Source organism: Aquarana catesbeiana, linkage group LG10 (assembly GCF_042186555.1).
Source record: "Aquarana catesbeiana isolate 2022-GZ linkage group LG10, ASM4218655v1, whole genome shotgun sequence".
Taxonomy (NCBI): Eukaryota; Metazoa; Chordata; class Amphibia; order Anura; family Ranidae; genus Aquarana; species Aquarana catesbeiana.
Genome location: NC_133333.1, coordinates 255,288,671 through 255,312,002, shown reverse-complemented (window position 1 = coordinate 255,312,002; position 23,332 = coordinate 255,288,671). Strand labels below are relative to the sequence as shown.

At 46.0% G+C, this 23,332-nt stretch overlaps 1 protein-coding gene across 4 annotated transcripts in view; it reads right to left on the bottom strand.

The window, feature by feature from the left end:
- Positions 1-19,176, bottom strand: part of ICMT (isoprenylcysteine carboxyl methyltransferase) — a 28,859-nt gene extending 9,683 nt beyond the window's left edge. The window contains exons 1-5 of one of the 4 annotated variants that reach the window (XM_073603665.1): positions 18,905-19,172; positions 15,501-15,589; positions 11,881-12,050; positions 10,230-10,447; positions 1,510-2,046 (exon numbers count right to left, since the gene is read on the bottom strand). In XM_073603665.1, coding sequence (XP_073459766.1) covers positions 1,864-2,046; positions 10,230-10,447; positions 11,881-12,050; positions 15,501-15,589; positions 18,905-19,117 — 873 coding nt within the window. In that variant the 5' untranslated portion in view covers positions 19,118-19,172 and the 3' untranslated portion in view covers positions 1,510-1,863. Of the gene's footprint in view, positions 1-1,509; positions 2,047-2,408; positions 2,659-7,611; positions 7,796-10,229; positions 10,448-11,880; positions 12,051-15,500; positions 15,590-18,904 lie in introns of those variants that run through there. The other 3 variants (XM_073603666.1, XM_073603667.1, XM_073603664.1) reach the window with 3 other exon arrangements.
- Positions 19,177-23,332: the final 4,156 nt, after the last annotated feature.

The following is a 23,332-nucleotide window of genomic DNA, read 5'->3' as shown; positions in this document are numbered from 1 at the left end:
CCCAAGTCACATAACATGCGATATCCCATGTTAGTCAATGAGAGTTGTCTTAGCACTACTGCAGTCGCTCTGACTTCAGAAAAGGTTCCTGTACTACTTCAAGGCGACTTCTAAGCGACTTGTGACCATAGACTTTAAAATGGAAGTCGCCACCAAGCCGGATCCTCATCTATATTGATGCGAATTGGATCCGACATTACAGGAAGATTTCCCAAGCAGTGAAGCCCCTCCCTCACTTCAAAGTCACATCAAGGTGTATGGCCAAGTCGTACTCAAGTCGCAGGTCCTTGTTCACACTGCTGCGACTTTGAATCTGACATCTCTGGGCGACTTCATCAGGGGGCCTGGATAGGACTTCTTTAAACAGAAGTTAATGCAAGTCGTGTTGAAGTCACAAAGTAGTTCAGGAACCTTTTTCTAAGTCGCACCGATTGTTCTATTGCCGGTAATTGGGAGTGACTTGTCATGCGACTTTGAACTCAAGTTGCATGACAAGTCGCAGCGGTGTGAGCCGGGGGGGGGGGGGGGTTAAGTTGCCTGACTTTAAGGTTGCAGTCGTGCGATCCGAGCCTTAGAGTGTCCTTGCGCTCACCCTGCATGGATAAAAAAAAACCCACCCGGTGTGAACGAGTCCTCAGGAATCACATTTTACAGAGCCAATCAGCACAGCAGACTAATAATCCGGCGTGCCATCTCAGAGGCTGGTAATACTTTATTATTGGAGGTACGACTCTGCTATACTGCACCTGGTAACACCGCAGACAACACTGCAAAAGAAACAGCGGCCTCTCTGATGATGTCAGGTAAAGGAATATGGAACAGCTAATATCTATAAAAAAGAGCCCCCCCCAAGATGAATGATTTGTATCAATGCCGGATGTAAATCTAACTTGCACTCCGAACACTGACACCAGGGAGACCTCCCTGGTCTGTTTACCGTCCTCATCACCTCGGCGGAGAGAGACAGTTTACTTTTAGAAACGCGTCAACTCCGAGGCCAGTTCAGGACTCCCGGAATCTGTAAGAAAACGTCTTTAGTTGAAGAACTGCATTGACTCCAGTGATTTGAGCGTTGGGTGGGGCCCCCTCGGCGTTCCCAGCATTCCCCATAGAACATTGCACTGTGCATTGGGTGGGCCCCCCCCCCCTCCCTTGGTCCCCCCTTGGTGTTCCCGGAATCTCCATAGAACATTGCACTGTGTGTTGGGTGGGCCCCCCCACCTCGGTGTTCCCGGAATCTCCATAGAAGATTGCAGTGTGCGTTGGGTGGGGCCCCCTCAGTGTTCCCAGAATCTCCATAGAACATTGCACTGTGCGTTGGTTGGGCCCCCCCACCTCGGTGTTCCCGGAATCTCCATAGAACATTGCACTGTGCGTTGGTTGGGCCCCCCCACCTCGGTGTTCCCGGAATCTCCATTGAAGATTGCACTGTGTGTGTCTCAGTGTAGAACCAGCTTTGTTCTGTAGAACATTCATGCATATAAAGGATATAGAAATCGGAGCCGTATGGAGTTTTGTCATTTTATATTAAAAAAAAGGGATGACGTTGCAAGGGACGAGGTATACGGTATATACTGTAATCCCACCTTTGCAGATCTTTATGTTGGTTACACAGAAGGGGCCCCTCAGGATCACCTTCAGCCTGCTCCTCTATGGACTGGATCATGGTAGCCCTTTAATCCTCAATTAAAAAAAAAACAAAAAGGACAGTTGAAGAAAAAAAAATGGTCTTCTACGTGTTCTGTGTCGGGCGGCGGTCCGGGTTCTGTGTCGGGCGGCGGTCCGGGTCACGTGTGCTGGTCGTCAGGGGGAGCAGACTAGATCCTGAGGACAGGAAGTCCCAACGTGTGTCGCAGTGCCGAGTCACGGCTCAATCTTCACTCCCTTTATGAACGGTAATCCGGTGGGAACATTCCTTTTATAATCGATATACTGATCTCCGAAGAAGTGGATGAGGGAATACTCCTCTTCCTCCACCCGCTCGCGGAAGAACCTCCAGGAAGCCAGAGTGTAGCCAATCAGACAGACCGGATTACACAGCAAAACCTGACAGACAGAAAGCAGAATGACAGACAAGGGATTCATCTGACCGCAATTTTATTTTATTTTTACCACTTCAATAATTTCACCCCCTTCCTGCCCGGGACAAATTTTCAGCTTTCAGCGCTGTCACATTTTGAATGACAATCGCACGGTCATGTAACACTGTAACCATATGAGATTATCTTTTTTTTTTTTTTTTTTTTTTTTTTTTTTTACGCAAATAGAGCTTTATTTTAGTGTGTTCTTTTGGGTTTTTAAATTTTTGCCAAAAAATTTTGAAAAACCAAAAATGTTTATTTTCGTTTTTTTTACCCACCCCACCTTTCCAATCCCTTCACCCCCCCCCCCCCCCCCACCTTCTCTATTCTTCATTTCCTTTCATCTCTCTCGTTTTCTTGATCTTTGCTTGTATCTATTTTTTGTTATTTTGTTTTTCATTTTCCCATTGTTAATATTTATTTTTATATTTTTTTTTTATTTAAATCTACCTTTGAGGCCTCATACACACTGGACGTTTTTACAGTAGCCGTTTTTTTCTACAGTCAAACTCCCCATCATGTTATCCTGTGTCCATGCACACATAGGCTGTTAGCAGTTTTTGGCTGGGGCGTTTGGCTGTAATAAAAAAAAAAAAAAAAAAAAAAAAAAAAAAATTAAATAAAGCAAATTAGTGGGTTCTGAGAGGAGTTTTTCTAACGTCAAAAACGCGGCTCACCAGCATTTAACGTTTTTGATCCATTGAGAAAAAAAAAAAAAAAAAAAAAAACACCACACACACACACACACACACAAACACAAAAAACTCCTAAAAACGCTATAGCAAAAACATTGAAAGACTCACTGCAAAGCTACTGGCGTTTGGCATGTGGCCTTATAGTTATTTTTTCTGCAGTATATAAAATTTTATTTTTTGGTAAATTTTATTAGCTCTATTCGTTTTAACCTCCTCAGCCCCGGAAAGATTTACCCCCTTCACGACCAGGCTATTTTTGCGATACGGCACTGCGTTAATTTAACTGACAATTGTGCGGTCGTGCGACACTCTACCCAAATAAAAGTTGATGTTCTTTTTTTCACCACCAAATAGTTTTCTTTTGGTGGTATTTAAACACCTCTGTTTTTTTGGGGTTTTTTTGCGCTATAAAAAATGTCCATAAATATATCCCATAGTTTGTAGACGCAAACGCAAACCAATCAATATATGCTGATTTTTTTTTTTTTTTAACCAAAAATATGTAGAAGAAAAATACATATTGGTCTAAATTGATGAAGAAATTTGATATTTTTAGTGGATATTTTATAGCAGAAAGTAAAAAATAGGTTTTCAAAATTGTCGGATTTTTTTGTTTATAGCGCAAAAAAAAAAAAAAAAAAAAAAAAAAAAAACGCAGAGGTGATCAAATACCATCAAAAGAAAGTTCTATTTGTGAGGAAAAAAAAAAACACATCAATTTTGTTTGGACACGTCGTCGCATGGCCACGCAATTGTCAAAGTAACGCAGTGCCGTATCGCAAAAAATGGTCTGGTCATGTGGGGGGGGGGGTGGGGGGGGGGGGGGGTTAATCTTCTGAGGCTGAAGTGGTTAAAAGATATACAGGGACACTGTCACAAGGATTTTGCATGCATGTTCACTTTTTTTTCTTGGCTTTAATTGGTGGTAGTTCATTTAGATTTCGTTGCCACTTTATTGCATGCGTGACACAGGGGTCCTGCGCGGCTCCGAAACGTTGCACTTATTCCTTTGCGATGTGACCTCTCTGCAATAAAAGCTTTGGACTACGAATGAAGATCCATGGTGTGCTGGTGAACATGTGCATTGATCTGCGATATATCCAGAAAAACGCATTTAAAAAAAAAAAAAAAGTTATAAATTGATTTGCATTTTAACCACCTGATGTCCGCGCTGTGGCCGTCATTCGGCCATAGCGCGGACCTGAATTCCCAGGAGGCCGTCTTATGACGGGCACGCTGTGATCACCGAGCCACTGAGACTCGGCTGATCACCGATCTGAGTAAGGGGCCGGTCCCGGCCCCTTACCATGTGATCAGCTGTCAGCCAATGACAGCTGATCACATGATGTAAACAAAAGATCGGTAATTGTTTTTTTTTTTTTTTTTTTTTTTTTACTCATGCTGACAGCGCGAGTAGAAAAAAAAGCCGATCACCGGCTGGGATGGAAGAGGCACATCTGCCTCATCAGTGCCACCTACTAGTGCCAATTAAAAGTGCCCACAGTGCCACCTATCAATGCCACCCGGCAGTGCTGCCCATCACTGCCGCCTATCAGTGCCCATCACTGCCACCTCATCAGCGTACATCAATGAAGGAGAAAAATTACCCGTTTTAATTTTTTTATAACAAAATATAAAAAAAAATAAATTTTTTTTAAAAATTCAGTTTACATTTTTTTTTAACAAAAAGTAAAAACTGCAGAGGTGATCAAATACCACCATAAGAAAGCTCTATTTGTGGTGAAAAAATGATAAAAATTTCATTTGGGTACAGTGTTGTATGACCGCGCAATTGTCATTCAAAGTGCATCAGCGCTGAAAGCTGAAAATTGGTCTGGATAGGAGGGGGGGTTTAGGTGCCCTGTAAGCAAGTGGTTAATGAGTGAAATAAGTATTTGATCCCTTATCAATAGGCAAGATGTCTGGCTCCCAGGTGTCTTCTATACAGGTAACAAGCTGAGATTAGGAGCACTCTCAAAGGGAGTGCTCCTAATCTCAGATTGTCTCCTGTATAAAAGACACCTGTCCACAGAAACAATCAGATTCCAATCTCTCCACCATGGCCAAGACCAAAGAGCTGTCCAAGGATGTCGGGGACGAGATTGTAGACCTACACAAGGCTGGAATGGGCTACAAGACCATCGCCAAGCAGCTTGGTGAGAGGGTGACAACAGTTGGTGCGATTATTCACAAATGGAAGAAACACAAAGTAACTGTCGATCTCCCTCAGTCTGGGGCTCCATGGAAGATCTCACCTCATGGAGATTCAATGATCATGAGAACGGTGAGGAATCAGCCCAGAACTACACAGGAGAATCTTGTCAATGATCTCAGCTGGGACCATAGTCACCAAGAAAACAATCGGTAACACACTACACCGTGAAGGACTGAAATCCTGCAGAGCCCACAAGGTCCTCCTACTCAGGAAATCACATGTACAGGTCCATCTGAAGATTACTAATGAACATCTGAATGATTCCGAGGAGAACTGGAGGAAAGTGTTGTGATCAGATGAGACCAAAATCGAGATCTTTGGCATCAACTCAACTCGTCGTGTTTGGAGGAGGAGGAATGTTGCCTATGACCCCAAGAACACCATCCCCCACCGTCATACATGGAGGTGGAAACGTTATGCTTTGGGGGCGTTTTTCTGCCAAGAGGACAGGACAACTTCACCGCATCAAAGGGACGATGGACGGGGCCCATGTACCATCAAATCTTGGATGAGAACCTCCTTCCCTCAGCCAGGGCATTGAAAATGGGTGGTGGATGGGTCTTCCAGCATGACAATGACCCAAAACACACGGCCAAGGCAACAAAGGAGTGGCTCAAGAAGAAGCACATTAGGGTCATGGAGTGGCCTACCCAGTCTCCAGACCTTAATCCCATAGAAAATATGTGGAGGGAGCTGAAGGTTCGAGTTACCAAACGTCAGCCTGGAAACCTTAATGACTTGGAGAGGATCTGCAAAGAGGACAAAATCCCTCCTGAGATGTGAGCAAACCTGGAGGCCAACTCCAAGAAACGTCTGACCTCTGTGATCGCCAACAAGGGTTTCTCCACCAACTACTAAGTCATGTTTTATGAAGGGGTCAAATACTTATTTCACTTATTAAAATGCAAATTTATAACTTTTTTTGGAAATGCGTTTTTCTGGATATTTTTGTAATTCTCTCACTGTTATAATAAACCGACCAATAAAATTATAGACTGATCATTTCTTTATCAGTGGGGCAAATGTACAAAATCAGCAGCCGATCAAATACTTCCCCCCCCACTGTAGCCGTTCACTACCCATGCAGCTGGCTCAGGGGTTTTGAAAGCTGTGGTCTTCTTCCGGGACGGATCAGAGTGAGGCACATGACCGCTTTTGACCAATTGGAATCACTCTGATCCTTCCCAACATCTCGAAGAAACAAAGAGAAAGAACGTGGCTTCCAGATCCCTGGAATGTTTTACCAGCTTCATGGGTAGTGAAAGCCAATCATCCACAAAGGTAAGTGCAGCAGGGACCAGGAAAGGGGCGGAGTGGTGTAGGGTGTTAGTTCACCTTTTCATTTTTCTTTCACTGAAGACGCTGAAGTTAGAAGCCGATTGGTTACCATGCAGAGCTGCACAAGATTCTGTCTGCTCCAGTCTTAGTAAACCCCGCCCCCAATGTGTGCAAAGTGTTACACTTCATTTTCTTCAGCCTCTTACCGCATTCATGCGCCTATCCGTAAATGATTTACTGTGCTGGGAGCGCGCTCACGGAACGGAAAGCTCATGCTTGCGACTGGGAGTTTTCCGATCATGTATCCGCCATGGCAGCCAATCGCAGTGATCACATGATCAGAATGCCCGCCTCCCTGCATTTCGATGCAGTTAAAGGGCCCGGGAGGCAATGGCAGGAAGGGGGGGGGGGGGTTTAGAAAAGCTGCAGGGAAGAACCCTTGGCTCCCTGTGTGGAAGCAGTGATCCCTCTGCAGAGGTCCGACATCCCCAGTTGGAATCAGATTGGAACTATAGCTCTGTAAAAATGGCAAATTCTTTGCTCCATGCTGATTGTGGAGCTCTAGCTCCCGATTTTGCAGGGTGGTGGGCCAGACCTCTACAGAGAGACCGCTGCTTCCACATAGAGAGCAAGGGTTCTGTGCAGTGTGCCGACATGCTGTACCAAGGTTGTGACTGCTTGCCTAACGAAACTAACCAAGGCCCCATACACACTATTAGATTTTCTGAAGATTTTTGTCTTCAGATTTACCAAAACCATATAATATGAGGTCAAACCTTAATAATTTCAATTTGTTTGCAATCAGGCCGGCCCGTGTACTACATGGTTTTGGTAAATCTGAAGACAAAAATCTGCAGAAAAACAATTAGTGTGTATGGGGGTCTAAGACTTTTACATACTTTTTGTTTTGATTTAACCACTTCCCGTCCAGCCTGTTGCAAAATGACAGATGGACGGGCGGGACTTTAGTCATTCCGGGAGGACGTCATATGACGTCCTCCCGAAACGCAGCCGCAATTTGGCACCTGCTGTGTCCACCGGAACACAGCCAATGATTGATCAGTGCACCGGCCGGCTGCCAATACCATGTGATCGCTGTGACCAACAATGGTAAACAATGGATGACTTCCTTCCATGCCATTGTGTACAATTTTGTTGCTAGCGGTGATTGGTCACAGTGATCACAAGGTACTGACCGGGCCAATCACAGCTAATCACAACAATACACACAAATCAGATTCATTCAGTAAAAATGGTTGCTAATACCAATGAAATTCATTGATATAAGCAATCATAGTGAGGAATAAAAAAAAAAAAAAAAGGGGGTAATAAAAAAAGAAAATTGAAAAAAATTTATTTATTTTAAATACTTCGGACTGTCTACTTTCCAAAAGAGGAGTCATTTGGGGGGTTATTTGTACTGTCCTGGTATTTTTGTGTCTCAAGAAATGAGATCGGCCGTCAGTACATCAGGATTGATCGATTGTCAGATATATATCCCATAGTTTGTGGATTCTTTAACTTTCCTACAGAATAAATAATATACATTGATTTGGGTTATTTTCACCAAAGAGATGTAGCAGAATACATTTTGGGCTTAATTTATGAAGATTTGTAAAATTTTATAACAGAAAAAAAAAAAAAAAAACATTTTCAAAATTTGCAATTATTTTTGTTTATTTTGCAAAAATAAAAAAACCCGTGGGGATTAAAATACCAGAAGAAAGCTTTGTGTGAATAAAATGATAAAAAAAAAAAAAAAAAAAAAAGTCACGTGTACAGTGTTGGATGACCGCGCAATTGTCATTCAAAGTGTGACAGCGCTGAAAGCTGAAAAATGGCCTGGGGCAGGAAGGGGGTGACAGTGCCCGGGAACTGAAAATTACATTTGGCGTTAAATAAGCCCATGTATTAGAGCTGCACGATTCTGGCCAAAATGAGAATCACGATTTTTTTGCTTAGAATGTAAAGACCGATTCTCGCAACGTAAAATCTTTCACATTATACAAAAAAAAAAAAAAAAAATGGGCTAACTTTACTGGTTAGTTTTTTTTTTTTTTTTTCCTGTCTTTATTCATTAAAGTAATTTTTTTCCAAAAAAAAAAAAAAAAATTGCATTTGAAAGACCGCTGCGCAAATACAGTGCAACATAAAATATTGCAACAACCACCATTTTATTCTCTAGGGTCTCTACAAAAATAATTACTGTATTTATCGGCGTATAACATGCACTTTTTTTCCCTTAAAATCAGGGGAAAATCGTGGGTGCGCGTTATACGCCGATCCCTGCTAATTGTGAGCTATCGGAGCGATCGCCGCCGACAGTCACATAGCGTGTAGTTTTAAATATGGTGCCGTGGAGTTCGGAGGGACTCGGCAGAGCTGAACGAGCGCCGCCGAAATCACAGTGACTGGGCGGAGCCGAGATACACATAGTCGAGTGTTCTCAGCTCTTTCCGGCTCCGCTCACAGTCACGCCCAGTCCCGCCATTGGACCTGTTTTATGTCCATCATAGGGCGGGACTGGGCGGGACTGTGAGCAGCGCCGGAAAGAGCTGAGAACACTCGACTATGTGTATCTCGGCGGCGCTCGTTCAGCTCCGCCGAGTCCCTCCGAACTCCGCGGCGCCATATTTAAAACTACATGCTATATGTATGTCGGCGGCGATCTGTCCAAGCATGGACACTGGGGGCAAGGCTGCACTGACCACTGGGGCAAAGCTGCACTGACAAGGCTGCAATGGGCACTGGAGCAAGGCTGCACTGACACTGACAAGGCTGCATTGATGGGCATTTTAATGTAAGTTTTTTTTCCTTAAACTTCCCTCCTAAACTTGGGGTCCGCGTTATACGCCGGTAAATACGAATATATCTATCTCTATCTATATATACCGTATTTATCGGCATATAACACGCACTTTTTTCCCCTGAAAATCAGGGGAAAATCGTGGGTGCGTGTTATAGGCCGATACCCGCAGATTTCTGTGTCATCGGAGCGATCGTGGCGATTTAAATATGGCGCCGAGACTGCAGGGAGCCGAGATATACATACCCGAGTTTTCTCGGCTTTTTTCGGCGCCGCTCACAGTCACGCCCAGTCCCGCCCTATGATGGACATAACACAGGTCCAGGGGCGGGACGGGGCAGGACTGGGCGTGACGGCGGTGCCGAAAAAAGCCGAGAACACTCGGGTATGTGTATCTCGGCTCCCTGCAGTCTCGGCGCCATATTTAAATCTACACCGAGTGCACAAGGCGGCACTGGGGCAAGGCTGCACTGACACTGAAAAGGCTGCAGATGGACAGATAAGGCTGCATTGATGGGTATTTTAATGTAAGTTTTTTTTCCCTTAAACTTCCCTCCTAAACTTGGGGTGCGTGTTATACGCCGAAAAATACGATATCTCTCTCTCTATAGATATAGAGATCTCTATATATTAGATATATCTATATATAGATATAGATAGAGAGAGAGAGAGAGAGAGAGAGAGAGAGAGAGAGAGAGAGATGGACAGAGAGAGAGAGAGATGGACAGAGAGAGAGAGAGAGAGAGAGATTTGGGGGTTCTAATTATAAAAAAAAAATGATTTTAACTTGAAAGCAACACATGTCAGAAAAGGGTTGTGGTTAAACTTTACACACACTCTATTCCTTTGACAAATTGTTACAATTTTTATACTTAAGTTCCACTGCTAAAGAATGTTGTGATTCTTGGCAGACTGCCTGTTTTTTTTTTTTCTTCCTTTCTTTTGATGGCTGTGGCTTCAGAAGAGCAGAGAGAATTCTTTGCATAGACTCATAAAAAACTTGTCAAGATCGCAAAGGGAAAAAAAAAATTAAAAATTGCGATAATGATTCTTGACGATTGATCGTGCAGCTCTACCATGTGTGTGTGTTTGAATCTGAACATGTCTTTCTACCTGATACAGATTAGCATTCAGATCTATGAATGGCGCGGTACCTGGGTCCCAATGCTCCAGTAGAACCAGCCGACGTAGGAGGGGTGTCTGAACCAGGAATAAACACCAGAGGTGACCAGAGTGTGCGTCTCGGACTTCTCGTTCTGGACGATGTGGTTGAAGTTGGAGCCGGCTGTCAGCATTGCAGACTTCCTCAGAGACTCCCCGAAGATCACCATCACCAGTCCGATGACACTCAGCCATGTGATCTGCTTCAGGCCTGCAAAGAGGAGGAAAGAGAAGCCGTTATCTCTCCCATATACACACACACATACATACATACATACATACATACACACACACACACACACACACACACACACACACACACACATATATATATTCAAAACTTGAAAAATGTTCTGCTTTTTCGGGGCCAATAGAAACTTCCTATGCCCTGAGCCCCAGAGATGGAGGACACATTTGCCTGTACTGTGCAGGGCGTCTAAATATGACTCAGTAACAGACCTTGTCAGCCACGCCCCCTATTCCTCCACAGTATAAGCGGTGTATATAGGGGGCGTGTCTGTTCAGCTCTACCTGCCCAGAGCACTGCAGTGTGAGGGCAATGAGCACATTTTCACTTTGTGCACTCGTCATTTGGTGGAGGGGGGATTACGATGTGGGGGAGGGGGGATTATGGTGGGGGGTTGTTTTTCAGGGGTTGGGCTTGGCCCCTTAGTTCCAGTGAAGGGAACTCTTAAGGTGTCAGCATACCAAGACATTTTGGACAATTTCATGCTCCCAACTTTGTGGGAACAGTTTGGGGATGGTCCCTTCCTGTTCCAACATGACTGCACACCAGTGCACAAAGCAAGGTCCATAAAAGACATGGATGAGCGAGTTTGGGGTGGAGGAACTTGACCGGCCTGCACAGAGTCCTCACCTCAACCCAATAGAACACCTTTAGGATGAATTAGAGCGGAGATTGTGAGCCAGGCCTTCTCATCCAACATCAGTGCCTGACCTCACAAATGCTCTTCTGGAAGAATGGTCAGATATTCCCATAGACACCCTCCTAAACCTTGTGGACGGCCTTCCCAGAAGAGTTGAAGCTGTTATTGCTGCAAAGGGCGGAGCCAACTCCATATTGAACCCTACAGACTAAGACTGGGATGTCATTAAAGTTCATTTGTGTGTAAAGGCAGGCGTCCCATTGCTGATAGAGATGGAGATATTTTTTTAAATTTACTTTTATATTTTAATTGTTAACAGTACAAAGGTCACATTGCTTACACTATATGAATTTTCTTATTCAATTTTCTTTAGATTTACCTTGCAAAGTCCTGCCTGATTGCATCCAAATTTAAAGTGTTTAGGTTTGACCTTATATTATATGGTTTTGGTAAATTTAAATGAAAGTTGTACAAGAAAACGGTATAATGTATGACCAGCCGAAGACTGGGATGCCATTAAAGTTCATGTGTGTGTAAAGGCAGGCGTCCCAATACTTTTGACAATATAGTGTACTAAAAAAAAAAAAAAAAAAAGGGGGGGGGGAGGAGAAGAGCGGGCTACATCACTTCCCAATCTCATGCTCAAGTCTTTTTTATTACTATTTACTATTGTAAATCCTTTTTTTTGTTTATTAATATTTATTTAAATTTATTTCTGGTCTTCACATCATAAAGAAGACCCTGAACAGACACCGACCTGGACAGATGGTTTTCTCGATGGTGAACTCCACCCAGGAGGAGATGGCGGCCAGGGTGTACTCCACGCTGTGGTTGAGTAGGAAGGAGTCCAGGGATAGACTTTTAGGATTGTTCACCGCGGTGATCAGATATTCCGAGTAGTGGAAGAAGGACAGAGAACACACGTACCTAGAAGGGGAAAAGATTATCTGTATTAGAAATGGGAATCCACATCTCAGCTAAACCCACATCCAGGTGATAGAAGACCCATCATCATCACTACGCAGGTCAGAGTCACTGAGGACCCAGAAATATCTTCCAGTTACGGTGCATTGCAATGGGGGGGGCGGGGGGGCGCATGTCTCATTTATTTTGATCAACAGCCGACACACCGCAATGCACAGAAAGTTGTACAGACACCACACTGGACAGGTAAGTGGTGACACCACAACGCTCCAACACATGTATGGTGCCTGACAACGCACACAGGTGTGAATGGACCACAAAGACACATTCCCATCCGATGTACGCAAAACGCCATAAAATACAGTTCAAGGGTACAAAAAGGAAGTAGAAAGGGTTAAAAACTTTTAGATTTTTATTTTAAAAAAAATAAGCAAACACTAAAGAGGGATTTGCTATTTCCCAGAAGTTGAGGTTTAACCGCTTCAGGACTGCCGTGTGTAGAGATGATAGAGATAGAGATGATAGAGATAGAGATGATAGAGATAGAGATGATAGAGATAGAGATGATAGAGATAGAGATGATAGAGATAGAGATGATAGAGATAGAGATGATAGAGATAGAGATGATAGAGATAGAGATGATAGAGATAGAGATGATAGAGATAGAGATGATAGAGATAGAGATGATAGAGATGATAGAGATGATAGAGATAGAGATAGAGATGATAGAGATAGAGATGATAGAGATAGAGATAGAGATAGAGATGATAGAGATAGAGATGATAGAGATAGAGATGATAGAGATAGAGATGATAGAGATAGAGATAGAGATGATAGAGATAGAGATGATAGAGATAGAGATAGAGATGATAGAGATAGAGATGATAGAGATAGAGATAGAGATGATAGAGATAGAGATGATAGAGATAGAGATGATAGAGATAGAGATGATAGAGATAGAGATGATAGAGATAGAGATAGAGATGATAGAGATAGAGATAGAGATGATAGAGATAGAGATAGAGATGATAGAGATAGAGATAGAGATGATAGAGATAGAGATAGAGATGATAGAGATAGAGATAGAGATAGAGATAGAGATGATAGAGATAGAGATGATAGAGATAGAGATGATAGAGATAGAGATGATAGAGATAGAGATGATAGAGATGATAGAGATAGAGATGATAGAGATAGAGATGATAGAGATAGAGATGATAGAGATAGAGATGATAGAGATAGAGATGATAGAGATAGAGATGATAGAGATAGAGATGATAGAGATAGAGATAGAGATGATAGAGATAGAGATGATAGAGATAGAGATAGAGATGATAGAGATAGAGATGATAGAGATGATAGAGATGATAGAGATAGAGATGATAGAGATAGAGATGATAGAGATAGAGATAGAGATGATAGAGATAGAGATGATAGAGATGATAGAGATAGAGATGATAGAGATAGAGATGATAGAGATAGAGATAGAGATGATAGAGATAGAGATGATAGAGATGATAGAGATAGAGATGATAGAGATAGAGATGATAGAGATAGAGATAGAGATGATAGATATATATATATATATATATATATATATATATATATATATATATATATATACATACACACACACACACACATACATACATACACACACACTGCAGCCCCTCAGTGAGCCATATTTTCTGTTGCTGCTGAATATTAAACAAAAATATGACTGGAACTCCGCTTTAACCACTTAAGGACCAAGTCTACGCTTCAGACTCGGTTTTTACAAGTTAAAATCAGTTTGTTTTTTTTGCTAGAAAATTACTTAGAACCCCCCCAAAAAATAAAAAATTAGATATCTAGAGATATATATAGATAGAGAGATTATATATAGAGATATATAAAAATATATCTCTATATATCTCCAAGAGGGGGTCATCTTCCCCCTCACTTGGCATCCAGAGAGAGCACAATTGTCTCAGAGACCCCCGGGCGCGGTGGGAGGGGGGGCCCTCTCCTGATAAAAGTGGTCTTGCGGCAAATCCGCCACAGAGACCACTTTTATCTGAAAGCGGACCGCCCACTGAACAAGAGGATAGCGAGGGTTATGGCGGCTATCTGCTGCCATAGCAATGGTATTCCTCTTCAAACAACCGACGTATAACGACGGCGGGCGGTTTCGGAAGTGGTTCAAAATCCCCATAAAGTGAAGCTTTAGCATTTTCTTTTTTTTTTTTTTTACAGGTTACCCGTTTTGAGTTACAGGGGAGATCTGGTGATAGGATTCCCGCCCTCGCTCTGACGCTCGCTGTGATACCTCACATGTGTGTGCAACTTACGAATGTGTTCACTTCTGTGTGCGAGCACGGAGGAAAGGGGGTTTATTTATTTTTATTTTTTTACCATTATTTTTACACTGTCCCTTAAATTTATTTAATGATCACTTTTATTCCAGTAAAAATCCCTTGTGATAGAAATAAGGGATGACAGGTCCTCTTTATGGAGACATCTGGGGGTCTTATAAGACTCCAAAATCTCTCCTTTTGAAAGGCAAAAGATCAAAAACAAAAATTAATTTTTTTCTCTTTTGCTTTAAAAAATTGTTTACTTCCGCCCTAGACCAGAAGAAGTGACGCGTCGCTCCAGTCCTCCAAGACCACAGAGGTGATCAGGTCTCTGTTCATCTCTATGGCCAGCCACGGGAACTGTCGGGATTGTTCCTCTGGCTCGTCTGTTTTAGCGGTGAACCCCGAGAAACACCGGCAGGGCGGTGGGGGAGGGGGCCCTCCTGCTGCTTCTGAAAGCTATCCAGCAGCTAAGTAGCCGCTCAGACGGCTTTCATGAGAGAGAACCGCCAGCTGGAAAAAAAAAAATATTTAAAAATACGGGGCTTGTAGCCGATATCTTCAGCCATGACCCCAGTAAACCACTTCAAGGCCACAACGGTGTCTATATGTATTGCGGTTGTGGTTATATTCTATACATTCCCCGTTTCCACCCCCCCCCCACAAACACTATTGATAATTAAATCAAAAAATGGTTTTGCTTTCATTATATACATTATTTTGCGGGGGGGTTGGAACACAATGTAGCCGCTTGTTGCCGTCTTCCTACAAATTTCCCTTCTTTGATTGGACGGAAAGTTGGTCATGTGACATCTCAGCCATTCAGGAAGTGCCTTATATTTTTATTTTTTTAATGAATACAAGGTGTTCTCTGGTTGGCTGAAGGTGATGAGATGGATGATGTCACAAGCTACACCTTGGCCAGAGTTTTACATTGTATCACTTTTATTATAATAAAATAAAACTAAATAGAATTATATTTGTACTATACATTGTATCACTTCCTCTGTATTGAGCGGCCCTTGCTATGCAGAACCACCCCCCCCCCTCCCATATATCCTCCTGTAGTAGTGATGTGTACATATAGAATACATTATATATACACACACGTACTCACCATCCGAAGTGTCTCCATGGTGATTGGCTGACGCCCACCACCAGCCCACAGCCAAAGGCGAAGCCCAGGAACGCGGCTCTGATGGCCACCTGCAAGACACAGACATGGATCACATATAGAACAAAAGAGAACCTGTCCTGGATCGGAACACACAGACGTCCAGTAATAAAAACTCATCACTGCAATGATCTGCAGATCCGGGAGAAGGAGGAGCTTCTATGCAAATACTGACACTTCCTCTAAAGTCCAACTTGGCTCCGCCCCAACCTTCCTTTAAAAAGGGCAAGAGGAAGCCTGAAGAGGAAAGGGGGTGTGGTCATATATTATCTTCCTATTGGCTGAAGAGGCCACCTGTCACATAAAAAAAAAAAAAAAAAAGCAATAGCAAGCGAGTAGGTGTGGCCTTATGTTACCCCTGGGTCTCTCTATAGAACATAGAGACCGCCTGTAACGTTAAAGGAGCAATAGGGTGCCTGGGAAGGAGGGAGAGGGTGTGGTCATGTATCACGTCTTCCTACTGGTCAGAGAGACTGCCAGTCACATTAAGGAGGAGCAATAGGGAGTATAAGAAAGAAGAAAGGGGGTGTGGTCATGTATTACCCCTGAGCCTCCCTACAGGTCAAAGGGGTCACATTAAAAGGAGCCTGAGAATAAGTGAGTAGGCGTGGTCATAGATTACCCCCCCCTGAGTCTACCTATAGGGAGCCTGAGAATGAGTGAGTAGGCGTGGTCAAAGATTACCCCCCTGAGTCTACCTATAGGGAGCCTGAGAATAAGTGAGTAGGCGTGGTCATAGATTACCCCCCCCCTGAGTCTACCTATAGGGACGATGAGGGAGGGGTGTGCTCATATTACTCCCAAGTCTTACTATTGGTCATTGAGGTCGCCGCCCATCACATTAAAGGAGCGGGTAAAAGTCACAGGAGGGAGGGGGTGTGGTCAAGCTTGACTTGTACATAAAAAGTCGAGGACTGCATGTAATTTCAGTTGCCACAGGCGTGGAAGAAGATTTAATGTGTGTGATTGGGGAGAGCTCTTCCCATTCAGGATTGGTCATATCTGTGATCACGTGACCGTTTTATTGTCAAAATGCCCCGCTGACATCATGACATGTAACGTGTACTTATGACATCACTTGTAGGGGGAGAAGAACTCGTCTCCAACACCCCCCCCCCAATACTGACAGCACAGCCTATGACATCCTGGGTACCAGCGGCGGCTGGTGCTCAATTTTTTTTTTTACGGGGGTGGAAAACAAACCCCCGCCCGCTCACCCACCCTGTACTTACCCCATGCAGGTCGCGGGTGGCTTCTCCTCCCAGCCAATCTGGTCTAAGGACCCGCTAACTGATTGGCTCAAAACTAGGCGTCTGGCGCCCCACATGGGGATTAGGGGGCCGGCGCTCATGGATCCGGATATTATACGATGGACGGGGAGTTTTTCCTCCGCTGTGACTGGCAGAGATGGAGAAGGATTGTCTGATCTTCCTCTATAGTACAATGCTGAGCCTCCCCTCCCCCAACACACCGCAATCAGCTTTACTCCTCTCACTGTAACCGGAGAAATCCTATTACTGGGAATAGAACAAATCCCCGTCCTCCCGTGACCACACCCCCCTCCTGTGACCGCACCCCCCATCCCCATGTGACCCCGCACATCCCCATGAGACGACACCCCCCTCTCCTGTATAGCGGCAGAGCACCCCCTGGTGGTGGAAGGGAGGTAGCTCTACCTAGTAATGCGCCCCCTGGTGGTGAGGCGGGGTAGGTGGCACCCCTGGTGGTGGGGTAGGTGTACCTAGTAATGCGCTCCCCAGTGTTGAGGTAGGTGGCTCCCCCGTTGATGGAGTTGAGGTAAGTGTACCTGGTAACGTGCCCCCCCCCCCGTGGTGGAAGGAAGGTAGATGTACCTGGTAATGCGCCCCTGGTGATAAGGTGGGGAAGGTGGTGCCCCCCCCCCCGGTGCTGAGGTAGGTGTACCTAGTAATGTTCTCCCCAGTGGCGGGAAGGAGGTAGGTAGCGCCCTGGTGGTTGAGGTAGGTGTAGCTGGTAATGCGCCCCCCGGTGGCGGAGAGGAGGTAGGTGGACCTGGTAATTCGCCCCCCACCGGGGGGGGGGGGGGGGGGTGTCGGTAGGTAGGTGTACCTGGTAATGCAACCGCTGGTGGTGAGGTAGGTGGGAGGAGGTAGGTGTGTGCGGGGAGGGGGTGGCGGTAGGTACCTGGTAATGCGCTCCCCGGTAGAGGAGGGAGGTAGGTCGTTGTACCTGGTAATGTGCCCCCTGGTGGTGGGAGGAGGTAGGCAGGTGACAGTGGGTGGTGGGGGGAGGTAGGTCGGTGTACCTGGTAATGCGCGGGGGGAGGAGGGGAGGAGGGGAGGAGGGGAGGAGGGGAGGAGGGGAGGAGGGGAGGGGAGGAGTGGTAGGTGTACCTGGTAATGCGCTCCCCGGTGGTGGTGGGGGGGGGTAGGTGGGGGGGTGAGGTAGGTGTACCTGGTAATGCGCTCCCGGGTGGTGAGGTAGGTAGGTGGGGGGGGGTGTAGGAGGTAGGTAGGTGGCGGTAGGTCGGTGTACCTGGTAATGCGCTCCCCGGTAGAGGAGGTAGGTGGTGGCGGTAGGTCGGTGTACCTGGTAATGCGCTCCCCGGTGGTGAGGTAGGTAGGTGGGGGGGGGGGGGGGGGTAGGAGGTAGGTAGGTGGCGGTAGGTCGGTGTACCTGGTAATGCGCTCCCCGGTAGAGGGGGAGAGGTAGGTAGGTAGGTAGGTGGGGGGGGGGGGGGGTAGGAGGTAGGTAGGTGGGGGCAGGGGGAGGTAGGTGGCGGTAGGTGTACCTGGTAATGCGCTCCCCGGTAGAGGGGGAGGAGGTAGGTGGGGGGTAGGTAGGTGTACCTGGTAATGCGCTCCCCGGTAGAAGGGGAGGGAAGAGGTAGGTAGGTGGCGGTAGGTGTACCTGGTAATGCGCTCCCCGGTAGAAGGGGAGGGAAGAGGTAGGTAGGTGGCGGTAGGTGTACCTGGTAATGCGCTCCCCGGTAGAAGGGGAGGGAAGAGGTAGGTAGGTGGCGGTAGGTGTACCTGGTAATGCGCTCCCCGGTAGAGGGGGAGGAGGTAGGTGGAGGTAGTTGTACCTGGTAATGCGCTCCCTGGTGGTGGGAGGTAGGTAGGCGGGGGGGGGAGGAGGTAGGTGGCGGTAGGTGTACCTGGTAATGCGCTCCCCGGTAGAGGGGGAGGAGGTAGGTGGAGGTAGTTGTACCTGGTAATGCGCTCCCTGGTGGTGGGAGGTAGGTAGGCGGGGGGGGGGAGGAGGTAGGTGGCGGTAGGTGTACCTGGTAATGCGCTCCCCGGTAGAGGGGGAGAGGTAGGTAGGTAGGTGGGGGGGGGGGGGTAGGAGGTAGGTGGCGGTAGGTGTACCTGGTAATGCGCTCCCCGGTAGAGGAGGAGAAGGATCCCGTTGAGTCCGGCTATGAAGGCGGTGAGGGAGATGCGGTCTCCGGTACTCCCCAGTAGGCCGGGTCCCCGCTCGGTGTACCGGCTGGTGAGGGCGGGGAGGAGGGTGACGGACACCCCGAGGAGGAAGCTCACCGCGCTCACTCTCCCCTCCACCACCAGCCGCTCGCCGGCCATGTTGGAGGAGGCAGAGAGGAAGCGCACCTCCTAACTTCCGCCCGGGGCGGGGCGTGTCCTTCCCGGCTACATAGAGATGTTGGAGAGCACACAGCGACCCCTGGCGGCCGGATGTCGCAAAGAACAGGTGTAGAGCAATGATAGATTTCCCTACATTTATCAACAATGTATCTAATAAAACATTCATCCAACAGTCAGTGCCCATCCCATACATTGCACAACATCCAATAACATCTGATGAGAGCTGACTGAGCTGAGGGGTTCTCCATCAGGGCCCATTCATACATTGGTAAATGGCGCACAATCCTTGGGGGGCTGGGATGAATATTTCACCTGTGCGGGTCCATCCTGGGCCAGCCAATCAAGGTGACCGAAGATGGTGAATGTGGAAAAAGATCGGGCCAGAGGATGTTACGTTGCTGGGGGGAGCCGACTTCAGGAGGTGGCAGAGGTGAAAAAATGCGCCACGGCTCACCGCGACTACGTGCCAATCACCGGCCACTGATGGTGGTCTCCAGGAACTAGAGAGGAAGTGATTCTACACAATGGGGGACACGGATCAAAATAAAAAACCAACAAGGGTTCACGACCCTATCCAAAATTAAAACAAAGTTTTAGCTGGACAAACTTTAACAAAACAAAACAAATGAGAATAAAAAAAAATTAAACTGTTAAAAAAATACAGCAGGAAAATAAAAATGAAAGGGTAACTCTACTTTCTTGGGCAAAAAAATTAACAAACAAAAAAAAAAAAAACAAAAAAAATACAAGTCATGTTGTAATTGTATGTTATGAAAAATGACCTTTCCTTTTCAATCTGCAGAGATGTAATTCACTGTAAAAAAATACAATATGACCACCTGGAGGCGCTCTGTACACAGATAGTATACAGAACCCGAACCCCCCCCCCCCCCCCCCCCACACACACACACACAGAAATTTAATTTGATTGTGATTGTGAATGTGATTGGCTCATTGATTTTCACAGAAGTCTGTACTATCTATTTCCAGTATCAACAATGTTTATAAACAATGTTACTTTGTATCTCTCTATCTCCTGTTTGATCAACGTTTATAAACAATGTTACTTTGTATCTCTCTATCTCCTGTCTGATCAATGTTTATAAACAATGTTACTTTGTATCTCTCTATCTCCTGTCTGATCAATGTTTATAAACAATGTTACTTTGTATCTCTCTATCTCCTGTCTGATCAATGTTTATAAACAACGTTACTTTGTATCTCTCTATCTCCTGTTTGATCAACGTTTATAAACAATGTTACTTTGTATCTCTCTATCTCCTGTCTGATCAATGTTTATAAACAATGTTACTTTGTATCTCCTATCTGATCAATGTTTATAAACAATATTACTTTGTATCTTTCTGTCTCCCGTCTGATTGATTTTTATAAACAATGTTACTTTGTATCTCTCTATCTCCTGTCTGATCAATGTTTATAAACCATGTTACTTTGTATCTCCCATCTGAACAATGTTTATAAATAATGTTACTTTGGTATCTCTCTAACTCACATTTGAACAATGTTTATAAAAAAATGTTACTTTGTATCTCTCTTCCAGATCTGTGCAGTAATCCAATGTGAGGCTTCCAGTAATAAAGACCGCTCACTGCTGCCCTCTCTCCTGTAGTTTTCTGTAGTGGGCGGAGCCTGCTAGGTCCCTCCTACAGCTCTGATCTCTCTCCTTGTGCAGGGGGGACTGGTCTTGTCTCCTCCCCTTCCTGTAGTTTTCTGTACTGAGTGGAGCCTGCTGGGCCCCACCCACAACTCTGCTCTCTGCACAGCAGTGGCGGCCCATCCATAGGGGGCGCATGGGCGCCCCCCCCCCCAGGGGGCGCATGGGCGCCCCCCCCCCCCACCTAGCAGTCACAATAAAAAACTTTTTTTGAAAAGCTCCGTTAAAAAAAATAGAAACAAATGTTCTTTAAGTGCACTGGGCGCCGGACACAGTGCACTATGGGAAGCGCCACGTCAATGCAATCACGAGATTGCAGACGAGACGCTTCATTTGCAGGCTTTTGACCAGCTTTGTGGCGCAATCCAAAGAGCTGAGCAGCTTCCGCTCCTAGTATTACTACAGGTGGGAGCTTTGTTGTTCAAGTTAACAGGTTACTTCCGGTTTCCCTGTTCAAGAGGGAAAACGGAAGTGACGTCAGCAGCTCCGTGGAACGCACGGCCCGAGCAGAGCTGCCTGTAAGGTAAGTAAGTGAGGCTGCATATGATGGGGCACAGTGAGGCTGCATTTGATGGGGCACAGTGAGGCTGCATTTGATGGGGCACAGTGAGGCTGCATCTGATGGGGCACAGTGAGCCTGCATTTGATGGGGCACAGTGAGGCTGCATATAATGGGCACAGTGGCTGCATTTGATGGGGCACAGTGGCTGCATAAGATGGGCACAGTAGCTGTATTTGATGGGGCACAGTGGCAGCATTTGATGGGGCACAGTGGCTGCATAAGTTGGGCACAGTGGCTGCATAAGATGGGCACAGTAGCTGCATTTGGTGGGGCACAGTGGCAGCATTTGATATGGCACAGTGGCTGCGTTTGATGGCACAGTGGCTGCATTTGATGGCACAGTGGTAGCAATTGATGGGCACAGTGGCTGCGTTTGATGGCACAGTGGCTGCGTTTGATGGCACAGTGGCTGCATTTGATGGCACAGTGGTAGCAATTGATGGGCACAGTGGCTGCGTTTGATGGCACAGTGGCTGCATTTTATGGCACAGTGGCGGCGTTTGAGGGAAGAAGTGGCGGCAATTGATGGGCACAGTGGCTGCGTTTGATGGCAGAGTGGCTGTGTTTGATGGCACAGTGGCGGCAATTGATGGGCACAGTGGCTGCGTTTGCTGGGCACAGTGGCTGCGTTTGCTGGGCACAGTGGCTGTGTTTGATGGGCACAGTGGCTGCAATTCATGGGGTTTTTTTCAGAATTTTTCAGTTTGTTTGGGCACAGTGGCTGCATAAGATGGGCACAGTAGCTGTATTTGATGGGGCACAGTGGCTGCATTTGACTGTGACTGTGTTTGATGGCACAGTGGCTGTGTTTGATGGGCACAGTGGCTGCAATTCATGGGGTTTTTTTCAGAATTTTTCAGTTTGTTTGGGCACAGTGGCTGCATAAGATGGGCACAGTAGCTGTATTTGATGGGGCACAGTGGCAGCATTTGACTGTGACTGTGTTTGATGGCACAGTGGCTGTGTTTGATGGGCACAGTGGCTGCGTTTGATGGCACAGTGGCTGCGTTTGATGGAAAAAGTGGCGGCAATTGATGGGCACAGTGGCTGCGTTTGACGGCAAGCAATTGATGGGCACAGTGGCTGCATTTGACGGCAAGCAATTGATGGGCACAGTGGCTGCGTTTGATGGCACAGTGGCTGCAATTGATGGGGTTTTTTTCAGAATTTTTCAGTTTGTCTGTGCCCCCCCCAAAAAAAATTTTGAGCACCAGCCGCCACTGCTGCACAGGCTATGTACAGCACAGTGATAATGTCACGGCTACTTTTACAAAGTAATATCTGGGTTTGTAGAAGAATTTGGTGCACACAAATTGGATTTATATCCTTTTTTGTCCATGCACGCCCGCATTTTTCTGCAGCGCATCGCACATCAGGCCATGATTATTTTCTATGCACCCTCGCAGTGACGGGCTTTTATGCCGTGCGGAAAACTTGTTTCCACCTAACACAAGGATGGGAGTTGCGGTGAAATGATGAGCGTAGATGAATGGAGAGGAGATCGCTGTTCAGGGGCCCCGGGCTCCATTCTCCTGATGGTTGCTATTTGTTTTGAAGGGGAGTCAGGCACAGTCCCTGAAAAGACTTCTAAGTGAATGCAGGAAGACAATGGCGGGAAAAACCCACACCGCCCATTCATGGGGCGCAGAGAAAGAGACGCGCTATGGTGTGGGAAGTGGAGTGAGAGGGGGAAGATAAAAGACGTCGCACTCCTCTTGGACGGGGATGAGAGGCACAAGACTGACGGATGGGTCAGAAGGCCATGGGAGACCAAAGTCCCCGCACAATACAAGAGACGTCACCTCCAACAAATGCCTTTTAAGTGCTAATTTAGGAAGAAATAATAAACGGTCGGCTATAAAATTGTAGGGGGGAAAAAATGGGGCCCTAAAAGGATCCCTAAGGGCCCGTTCTGACCTCTGCAGACCAACGCAGGCTCAGCACAAGCGCTCCAGAA